General features: G+C 32.6%; 1 protein-coding gene across 1 annotated transcript; it reads right to left on the reverse strand.

The window, feature by feature from the left end:
* Positions 1-8,011: 8,011 nt before the first annotated feature.
* On the reverse strand, positions 8,012-8,712 carry LOC140180314 (protein MAIN-LIKE 2-like). The gene is made up of 3 exons (XM_072220781.1): positions 8,581-8,712; positions 8,156-8,475; positions 8,012-8,066 (listed from the first exon to the last, which is right to left on the reverse strand). The coding sequence occupies exons 1-3, from the start codon at positions 8,710-8,712 to the stop codon at positions 8,012-8,014; spliced, it is 507 nt and encodes a 168-aa protein (XP_072076882.1).
* Between the last annotated feature and the right edge of the window lie 3,351 nt (positions 8,713-12,063).

The following is a 12,063-nucleotide window of genomic DNA, read 5'->3' on the forward strand; positions in this document are numbered from 1 at the left end:
TCCCACAAGTCCAAATCAACCTGATGACTAATAAAGCATGCCAGTCGCTCCATACACAACACAAAAAGATAGGGTGCATAGGATCTCCTTGTCTAAGACCTTGGCTAGGAGTAAAGCCATTCATACGATTCCCATTCCAAATAATAGATAAAGAAGAAGCAGAGACACAATTTATAATCAAATTAATTGTAGGAATAGAAAAATCAAAGCTCTTAAAGGTATGAGCTAAAAACCTCTAGTCAACTCTGTCATAAGCTTTCTCCAGATCAATCTTAAAGGCCAGTGTGTCTTTCTTTGATTTAGTCTTTTTCATAAAGTGGAGGACTTCTTGAGCAATAATGATGTTGTCAGGAGTTTCTCGTCCCGGAATAAATCCTTCTTGAAGCGGGCCAACAATCTCTGCAAGATGAGGACGAAGCCTATTAACAAGGACCTTCGTGATGATCTTGTAAACTACATTGAAGAGACTAATCGGCCTGAAATCTTTCATAGATATCGGTGATTCAACCTTTGGAATAAGAACCAGTAAAGTCTCCAACATTCTCGAATCAAGAGTAACACCGAAAAATGCCTGCTTAACCATCTTCCAAACATCAAGACCAATGATCTACCAATATTCTTTAAAGAAGAAAGCTTGAAACTCATCAAGACCCGGAGTTTTAAAAGAGTTCATGTGAAAAATAGTTGTTCTGACTTCCTCCATAGTAACTGGTGCCGTAAGATTATTGCAAGCTTCCTCATTCAGAGAAGGAAGAGGCACATCACCAAGGCAACCCAAATCAACATCATCCAAATGACAGAATAAGCTTTTATAGAAAGACTCTGCTTCTTGACTCAGAACCTCTGGATCAGTTTTTCACACTCCATTCTTGAAAAAAAGGCCATGAATCTTATTATGCTTCCTTCGCACAAGAGTTTGAATATGAAAGAATCTTGTATTCCTATCCCCAAACTTTACCCACTGCTCTCTAGACTTTTGGAACCATAGGAGCTCTTCTTGCAATAGAGTATTATTATAATCATCAAGCAACTGTTGCTCTTTCTGATGCAAATAAATACTATCCACCACTTTCAAATGCTTTTGTAAATAATTAATCTGCTGCTCTAATTCACATTTCTTAACAAAAATGTTACCAAATACCTTCGAGTTAAACTCTAGTGAATTCTTCTGTACTTTCGAAAGCTTGCCATGAATCCCTTTATTACCAGACCACCATGACTGATTCACAATATCCCTAAACCCAGGATGAGTAGCCCAAGCAGTGACAAATCAAAAAGGTCGATTCCCTTTAGGCTGAGGATGACCTTTACAACGCACCAAAATAAGGCAATGATCAGACTGAAGCCTATTTAAAACTTCTGCATAAGCCTCTGGAAAGATAGATAACCAACTACTATTTATACAGACTTGATCAAGCTTTTTTGCCATGTCAACATAAATTTTCACCCTTCTGTACCAAGAAAATCGCCTCCCAATAGTCTTCAGATCAAACAAACCACTATCTCCTAATGAAGTAGCAAACATGTCTGCTCTTTGGTGAGAAAATTGACAGCCCTTAGATTCATGAGAAAATTTGACTTCATTAAAATCACCAAGAACAATCCAAGGTCCTTGAAAAACCATGGATTGTGCAACAAGATAATCCCACAGGAGAATCCTTTTATTAATTTGAGGACTGTCATAAATACCTCTACACCTCCAAATTAAATTATCAAATTGGACCTCAACAGTAACACCTTGATCAAAAGTATCAATGAACTTACAACAAACATCCTTCATAGAGGATAGAAACCAAATACTTCCCTTATGCCCCTTTGCTTCTACTATACCAACAGAGTGATACCCCAATCTTTTCCAAAACAATTTTAAATGCTGAAAAGGGGAGTGAGTTTCAACCACAATAAAAAAACATGTCTAAATTTCCTAACAAGTTCCTTACAATGCACCCGGGCTAATTTATTAGAAGCACCCCTAATATTCCAAACAATCATATTTAAACTATCCCTAAATAATAGAGACAGAATAAATAAGAACATAAACTCTAAACAGAATCACCAACTTCAATAAGTGGTTTGTCCTGCGGTACTGGCACACTCTGATCCTCAATAATTGCCACCTTCGGACCCCCTAACACTGCACCTGCCATGTTTCCATCTACTAAGGTTTCCTCCATTGTGCCACAATTTTTAACAACTAGCGAGTTCTGCAGGGAGGAAGGCCGAGGATGCTTCCGTAGAGAAATTCCACGACGTGCAGGAATTTTGCGCGATGGAGATGGCACAATTTCATGTTTTTCTCGCTTCCCCATCCTAATGCCAATTGATTTCCCTCCATCACCATGCAAATTGGGCCTTGGAACCCTTCTCGAACCATACTTGTGCTGCTTTCCATCTTGGTCCTTCAAACCTGATGACTGGCCCATTGTGAATTTTCCCTTACGTAGCACTTGTTGCCAACCCTCTCCATCATCCATGCATGCCTCATTAATATGACCATCAGGCACGTGAGGAGCCAATAATTTCGTAACCACATTCTTCCCTTTAACAACTCCTAATTTCTCACCCAAATTACGAGAATTCTCACCCCAATCACGAGCTTCTGATTCAGTCTCTTTATAAATCTCATGATTGTTGTGTGGCACTAGTGTCGGGGCTTCATTATTTTTTTTTATCACGAAAGAAATTTCCGTTTCCTTTCAAGGACTCCTTCTCCATGCACAATGATTTATCATGCCCATACCGTGCACAAGTAGCACAAATCAACTGTAAACTCTCGTACTCCACTTCATGAGTCACACCCTCCACTATAATATGTTTGATTACAGGTAATCCAAGATTAATTTGAACATAAACTCGGGCATATTTTCCTCTTTTTGCAAGCTTAGTGGCCAAATCTACTTTCATCAAAACTCCGGTTGCAGAAGCAAATCGCAGCATTGTTTGTTCCTGATAGCACCAAATTGGAAGTCTCGACTTGAATCCATACTAGGGTTGATCCAAAAGATTTTTCGCATAGCCTAAAATCCACATCCCATGACTTTACTGCAACATAGTGACCGTCTATCAACCACAGAGCCACCAAGAATGACTTTCTCATGATCCGCAACAATATCAAATTTAACCAAAAAATACCCAAACCCCACATCCAACAAATCAAACCCTCCTTTGATGCGCCATACTATCCGAAACTTATGCATGAGAGCCGTGTAGCCATAATGCTTATCCAGTACCTTGATCGCGATGGCTTCTTTATAAGGTTCAGCTAGACAGCTCTTTACTTCCTTGGTAAAACTGACACTTGGTGGACGAGAATCACGCTGTTTATCTGTCACCGTCGCGATACCATCCAGATAAAGACCCTACTAATGCAAAGGCTTTAGGCTTTTCTGCACCAATGATTTTATCTCTAAAAGAGACTTTGGATGGCTTTTCTAACCCCTCTCAAGAAGAACCCTCCTTAACACTTAACACCGGATACATACTCACCCACACTCTCCCCCTTATCTCTTCCGATGGCATGACCATCTTTCTTACCATGTTTCACCCTCAACCGCTCGCTCTCGCTCTCTCCTTCTCTCATTCTCTACTAGATTTTTTTTAGTAAAAATAAAGAGAGGCGTATATAATAAGATGATTATGTATAAATTAGATTTACAAAAGTAGCAATTTTTTTTGGTATATTAGTTGCATTTGATTGAATGTTAATGTAGTGTTACAACAATAATAATAATAAAGTAAGAAAAAATTAATTCACCTATAGGGAGATTCAAATGGCAAGGGTATTAACCATTATAGGAATACTAGAGGAGTATTAAAATTTATTATTTTTTGTTATTATTTAGTTATTAATGTTTAAAAAATATAAGATAAATTATGTTATTAAATTATTAAACTAAAAAAATTAAATTAAAAAATTTGAATTAATAGTTAAATAATGATAAAAAATAATAAATTCTAATGACATTTCTCTAATTTTTATTATTGACAGTATCTTATTATGATTTTGGACACATTTCAACCCTATTATACTAACATCTAGATTCACTCAACATTTTGAATTAAGATTGAATTAGTCTAACTTCTTGTACTTAACAAAATTAAGTATCTTATTATGATTTTGGACACATTTCAACCCTATTATACTAACATCTAGATTCACTCAACATTTTGAATTAAGATTGAATTAGTGTAACTTCTTGTACTTAACAAAATTAAGAACATAATAGAATAGAATAGAAAGAAAAAAAATTGGTGAAAAGAACATTTTACAATAATATTTGTTATAGATTATCTGCACACCAAACTCAAAATGGACAATTATGATTTTTAATCAATGGTTTAGATTTTAAAATTTTCGTTACAAATATTTAACATACCACATTTTTTTAAATATTCATAAATTATTCTTCATATCTCTTCGAATTTCTATACATATTCATATTCTTCTAAAATATTTTATAATTTTTCAGAATTTTCTAGAACATTTTAATGTCTTCCAAACTCTTTTAAGACTTTTTGAAGTATTCTATAATTTTTCAAAATTTTTTAAAGAGATTTCAAACAATCTAAAATTTTATTTAAATTCTATATAAATACCATTAAAAGTGATATTTTAACATATATCTTGACAAGATACATTAAAAAATAAGAGAAAAAAACAAGAAGTTTTGATTTAGATAGTGGATAAAAATTAAAAATAAGTCATTATCATATAGATTTTCACTTCATTTTACGTAAGTTGCTATGAAAATGTACGTATGGAGCCCATTGTAGAAAAGTGTTCAACCACATAATGTGTTTAATAGATGGTGTTTGGTTTTAATTAGCCCTTTTTTTGAAATATAACCCCCCAAAACCTACTCAATTCTTTATTCATCACTGACATTCTTTTTTATGGTACCAAAATATAAATTGCGAAGACTAAATAGTATAGTTTCGGAATAACGCCCCTTTTAATGAGGGTAGTTATCACAAGATAACACCCATATTAGAGTGCCCTTTTTTTCACACTTTAAAGTGAAGTGCAATTTTATATATAACACGCTCCACGTAACAACATAACTTTTTTGACATCATAATTGGCACTAATTCAAGTAACGCCTTATATGGCGACACATAAATTAGCATGATGATGTTAGATTTATACTTTGACAATTGACATGAATACATGATATATATTATATATATAATTTATGTATTATTAGAGTGTAAAAAAGTTATATTTGAAGTGTTCAGATTTTATAATTGACGTAGTAACATGTTAATAAACAGAAATTAAATTCACTAAAAATATAAGGGAGAAATATTGCCAAGCTGAGAAAAATAATTTAAAGTGTGTGTATATATAGGGTTTAGACTATTTTTTAAAGTATAATCATTTATCCCATGTTTAATCCAAAAATTAAACTGAAATTCTCCTCATTTCCTACGGGATTCTATCATTTTCTAATATTTTTGTTAGTTTACCACATGTCAATTTAAGTTACACATTATACATACAAAATAAATTACTATTTATACTCATAAAAAATGTAAATAATGACAAATGTATTTATTAAATAAAAAAAATTAACGTTATACTCATCAAAAATAAATTTCGTATAATAAAAATACTTAAATTTTAATTTTTTGTTAATTTTTTAATAAAATTCTTAAATTAACTCTATCCTTTATCTTTAACTTTAACTCTCTCTCTTCAACATTATTCTCATCCCAACAACAACAACAACTACTCCGACCAACACCCTTTTCTCCGCTATTAAGAGGTCATCGTTGTCATCTAGCACAACAGAAAAAAAGAAAAGGAACAATGAATTCCAATGAATTACACATGTATCGAACCCTAAAATAATAGAGCAACTATAACTACCCAAAAATAACTAATTCAACTGAAGGCAGGACTTTAATTTCAAATGAACAATTCTTTAAATGAAAATAAAAAAAAGGTCCTAGGGTTTTGATTTTTTGATTAGAGATTGAAGAACACAGCAAAAAGAAATTAGGATGTCTTCAGGTTCGAATCTTTGGATAATCCACAATGACGCATGCAATGAGAAGAGCGAATTTCGGTGGCACTCGAACAAATTAAGACACATATACTCTAGATATGTAATTGGAGGAAGATGGTGGCGCGCGGCGCACAACCAATAGGAGACGGAGGAGGACGCAGATCTTGAACCGATAGAGGAGGAGGGGTGATGCGACACCACCAAAGCCAGCCACCGAATCGAAACTTGCACACGGTGGTCTTGGAAGACGTAGAAGAGCTCGAGGCGGAGGTTGTCGATTTTCTTTTTGTGGTTGTTGATGAGCTTGAGATGATGTTTTTTTACCGTTGAAGGAGTGAAAGACGAAGGGTGGAGGTGGTGGCGGTGTCAGGGGCAGGGAAAAAATGCATCTGAGATAAAGAAGGGCGTTTGCATCGGCAACTTTGCCAGAGGAACAAGCTTTGGTAGAGAGAGAGTGTGTGAGTTGAGATTGGCGATAAAATGGAAAATAGATCCTCTCCATTTTTTTTAAAACTTGAGAGAATAAAGTGTGACCTCTCACCTTTAATTCTATAAGTGGGACCAATATTAAATAGGAGAGATAGAGCAATGAAGGGTGAGATTAAACACTGGATACTATCCAGTTTTTTTCACTGGAGAGGATCTACTCCCGATAAAATGTGAGGATAATTTGAAAATTTCATTAAAAAATTAACAAAAAAATAAAATTTGAGTATTTTTGTCATACAAAATCTATTTTTTATAGATACACTGTTACTTTTCTTATTTGATAGATATATTTATTAGTATTTATATTTTTTATAGATACAAATATGGTAATTTATATATATAAGAATTTTCATTTAGATGTATACACTATGATAAAAGGGTAATTTACTTAAATAAACCAAATGCACCCCTAAAATTATCCAAATCTCTTAAAACAAAATTTCATTCATGAATGTTTCAAGACACATTTCTATATAAATCGAATTCAATAAATTCGATTTAGTGAAAATAGTACTAAATCAAATCAAATAGATTCGATTTGCATGCAACCGTAGAAAGACCTTAAATCGAAACAATGAGTTCCGAACTAGGAATTAACATAAATTGAAACAATTGAATTCGATTTATGAATGCATGTAAATCGAACCAATTGAGTTTAATTTATAAGGACTCGAGAAAAAAAAGGTAATTCGAATGAAATGGATTCGATTTAGTGTTCGTTTCAATATGTGATTAAATCGAATCCAATTAATTCGATTTATACATAATTGATCTCTATATATGTGAGCTCAACGTGAAATTTTTAGAATAGTGAGATTCACAATGGCTAGTGATGAGAGTTTTGTAGCTCTTGTGCACTATAGAGGGTCCATTAAGAAAAAAATGCGATCAGGTATTAAGTTTACTGATAAGGACCCGCTAAGTATTTTTCTCAAACCTTCCACGAGTTTTGCTGAGTTTAAAGATACTATACTCCAGAAACTAGGTTTGCTTGGTGTCAAACGGGTGGAGAAATTGTTCTATAGAATTCCAATATCCGTGTTACGCGATGATCTAAAGTATGATTCATTTGTTATTGGCAATGACGAATACTTGCAAGTTTTGCACCATTGTCGCCGTCAGTTCTCCGAATTGAGGACTCCAAAACTGTTGGCTAAGCTTGTTGATGTGGTATCTAGTTCTGGATGTTCGAATCGAAATCCTCAATTTGTAGGACATCCAGTATGCTCTAGTTCCATGCCTGTTCGTGCCTCATCAACTGTGCCAATTATTGCACCTGAGGCGGGTTTAGTTGCTTCTCCTTCCTTTGCATTCAACGACATATGTCGTGGCTCCAATATCTCAGGATGCACCACCTGAACAACCTTCGCCAAACTATATGGCATCCACAACAACTGTGCATATAATTATTTATCGTTAGTCACCATAAATAGTAAAAGATGAAAATACTAATTTACCACTCATCAGAGTTACAACAAAAGATACTCACATCCCCGTGCTGGAGTAAATCTATCCTAAGCCTCCAATGCGACACACGGGGCCCCTTGTCGTTCAACGTTGGCTGATAACCTGGCCATTTGAAATGCACAATATTTAATTAAAAATAAAGTAAATCCTCATATTCTTAAATACACAATGCGTAGCTGAAGGGGGAATACTTGGACGCCAACGGCCAATGGAAGAAATCAAATCTCTCTGGCCGGAAACTTGGAAACCTCCAGAAGATCCACGACTGAAAGAGCTGCAGTGGACCTGCCAACTTGACCACATTTCTGTTCACCACACGGCACATGCATCTGAATAGCCATGACAGGGCAGCTGACCCCCAGCTGTACTGACCCATGTCCTCTAGTCGGGCAACATAGGGTAACCAACGAATGTGGAGGCGGGTACCCGACTTATTCCCGAACAACTGTGTGGATAGGATCATCGTGATGTACGCACGGGCATACCTCCTGACCGTCTCATCGTCTGCTCCCTGCAGTAGCTCACTAAATGTCTCTTAAAACCATGTACACTTCACCGTGAACTTGTCGATGCAGTTCGCAGGAGGCAAAACACCCAATAACTCTTCAAACCATACCCACGCTGGCCGACCACCCTCAACATATCGCGCAAAATTCGTAAGGCATCCACTGGCATACTGACCGTCAATCGGGAGCCCTAACTGGTATGCCACATCTTGGAGCGTGATCGTGCACTTCTCGAACGACATGTAAAAAGTGTGTGTCTCAGGCCACCATCTCTCCACGAATGCACTGACCAATGGCTTGTCTAATCAAAATCATGTCTCGTTCAGTTTCGCAAGATGGTATAATCCTGCCAGCCGTATGCAAGTACGGAACTATCCTATCATCCAACGACATACCTTGTTGCCGTCTCATGCTGCTGATGCAGCGATGGAGCTGCACAACGATAGAAAATTCCTTATCATAACATGCACAATACAATCTTCAACAAATGAAAAACATGAAAACGATAAATACGGCATGATCTTTCTTGAAAAACTTGTTTACCATAACAGAAAATTATTAAAAAACTTATTAAAAAAATAAAAAATCTAAACTTTCCTCACATCTCTACTTATAACTATCTAAGTCAAAGAAATCAGGAAACTTTTTTCTGTCGCTACTCATTAACCATGTCTTGTCGCACATAAGAATAAGAATTTCAAAAATCTAACATATCTTACATTCCAAAGCAACCTTGTTAGTTACCTACTCCATTTATCAAAATCTAACCGCTTAATAACTTACTAGCCTATACCATGCAGTTTAATTAAAAAATATTTTTCTTCCTAATCTAATTATAGACTCTAATGAACCACCGCACCATATATTTTAACACTAATAGAATAACTATTGTTTGCTTAAAAAAGAAAACTTTTTTACTAACCTCGAGGTGGATGGTGCCAGCAATATGCACGACTCCATCTAGTCGATATAGATGATTCGGGTCATCTTCCATGTCTCCAGCTTCGATCTTTTCTTGGCGGCTATTCATAAATCTCGCCTCTGGAGTGGTGGGGTTGGGTGTGGGGTTCGTTTTGGTTGTAGTTCGAATGAATGAAATTCAATTTGCTTATATAGGCTGAATGTGCGTAAATTGAATCCATTTGATTCGAACTAGTTGGGATGCGGAATGCTTGTAAATCAAAATCATTGGCTTCGATTTACGACGGACTTGCTTCACGTGTTATGAATAGAACTCAATTGGTTCGATTTACATGCATTCATAAATCGAATTTAGTCGTTTTGATTTATGTTCATTCCTAATTTGAAACTCATTATTTTGATTTAAGGTCTTTCTAAAGTTACATGTAAATCGAATCTATTTAATTCGATTTAGTACTATTTTTACTTAATCGAATTTATTAAATTCAATTTATATAAAAATGTATCTTGGGACATTTACGAAAAAATTTTTGTTTTAAGAGATATGGATAATTTTGAAATGCATTTGATTCATTTAAATAAATTACCCAAGATAAAAATTTTAAGCTAATCATATTCTATTCTAATCTAGAGTATACAATTGAAACTTGAAAGTGAGACTTTGATCATGCATCCATGTAATTTTCATTTTCATAGACATCTCAGATTCTATGCAGAGAGGATGCATGTTGAGACAAATTAAATTAAAGTCAAAAGCAGCGTAGATTGTTGAAAATTTAAAAAAGGGTATAGCTATTAGCTATGAATGAGTAGTATAGCTAGAGATAAGGACCTATTTGTAAGCAATCTCAAAATGTGAATGTGAACATGGATGCTCAAAGTCAAAGTCTCTCATGTTTAAATTGGAAATGATTAAGCATCCCCAAGCACATATTCTAGAGAGACGTAGGGTTTGCGTAAAAGAAAATAGAAATTAAAACATGTTTTATTTTGTATAGTATTTAGGTAATTAAGTTTAGTATGGTATCGCCATAGAGAAGAGAATTAAATAAATAATTTACAAAAAGTAAGAAAATCTTAATTCCATAATAAGGTTTTCTCTAAGGTTGACATTACATAAAATGTTGGTCCCCTAATAATTGGTGTAGCGGGGCTGTCAACAGTTGGAAACTTGGAACCCTTCATAATTAGTAACGCAACAGGTTAAGGCCCACAAGATAGCATTTTATATATATATATTATTTAAATATGTGTATTATTTTATATTATATATTTTAAATACATATTTTATATTTTAATATTTTTTATACGATTAATTAATTTAGTTGTTAATTTTTAATATATATGATATGAATATATATGAATTTAAATTTTATATACTATTAATGTAAAAAGATTTACATAAATAACTAAATAAATTTATATATTTAAGTAATTTTTTAAATTGTAAATTTAAACATTTTCATTTTTTTCAAAATTATATATATATATATATATATATGCCAAAACGAAAAAAGGGTTACCATGGAAGAGAATATAATTTTCTTGAACCTTCATGAATTATAATAAGCATCTTTCTTATGGCACAATCTTGTTTAACTTAATAGAGATTTTAACTTTTTTTTTTTTATTGGTTGTGAGTAGCGACTAATACAATTGCGCAAGGATGAGAGATTTAACTTTCATAATTGATAGTATAGTGTATAATAATAATTGATAAAAACTACACTTTTAAAATAAAAATACTTACAAAAGAAGTTAATTAAAAAAATATTAGAATATGAACAAAACATATATATTTTTATGACTGTTCATCTTTATATTTCTTTGATTTCGTACATTAAAAAAATATCTTTTAAGAATTAAATTTTTCTTCTATCTTTTATCTTTTTGCAATATGTATTTACTAATATTTTTCAAGAAAATTAAATATAAGATTTAGTTGAGGATGAAGTGTATGATTAAAATATGAGAATTTTACTAGTATGATGATAAATTTTTAAAATCTCATGAGAATTATATATAGGATTTTTGTTCAAGATTTTAAATCCCTTGAGTAGACTTATGTAAAACTAAAATTAAGTATAAAATTAATTTATATAAATTTAAAAAATCCCGTATATTAATTATACCTTTTTAAATGTTATTAAAATTTAATATAATCATTATAATCATATAGAAATCATCGTATCTATTATTTAAAAATATTATATACATATTAAAATTAACGATTAAATCAGTTATAAAAATATACATGTTGTTTTTATTTTATATTTTAATATATATTTTATATAAATAAATAATTTAGAGATTAATTTATATATATATAGTAAAGTTATTATTATATTATTATGTGAGAATAGAAGATATGCAAAGTTGTGATAGGAGGAAAGAAAAAAAATAATTGTTATAATATCTAAAAGTATTTGTTTAATTTATTAAAAAATTTTAAAAATTAATATTTAATTTTAAAAATATAAAAATATAAAATTATTAAATATTTAAAATTTATTAAAAAATAAATTAGACAAAAATTAAACACCAAATTATAAATACTATATAATTTTTTTTAAAAAAAAAGGTAGAAAGAAAATTCCAGGTCTGAGTCTGACACAGCAAAAGATTTCAATCTCAAAAAATTCGAAACTGAAACCGTGTTCACACTTCACTCT

This window comes from Arachis hypogaea, chromosome 16 (assembly GCF_003086295.3).
Source record: "Arachis hypogaea cultivar Tifrunner chromosome 16, arahy.Tifrunner.gnm2.J5K5, whole genome shotgun sequence".
Taxonomy (NCBI): Eukaryota; Viridiplantae; Streptophyta; class Magnoliopsida; order Fabales; family Fabaceae; genus Arachis; species Arachis hypogaea.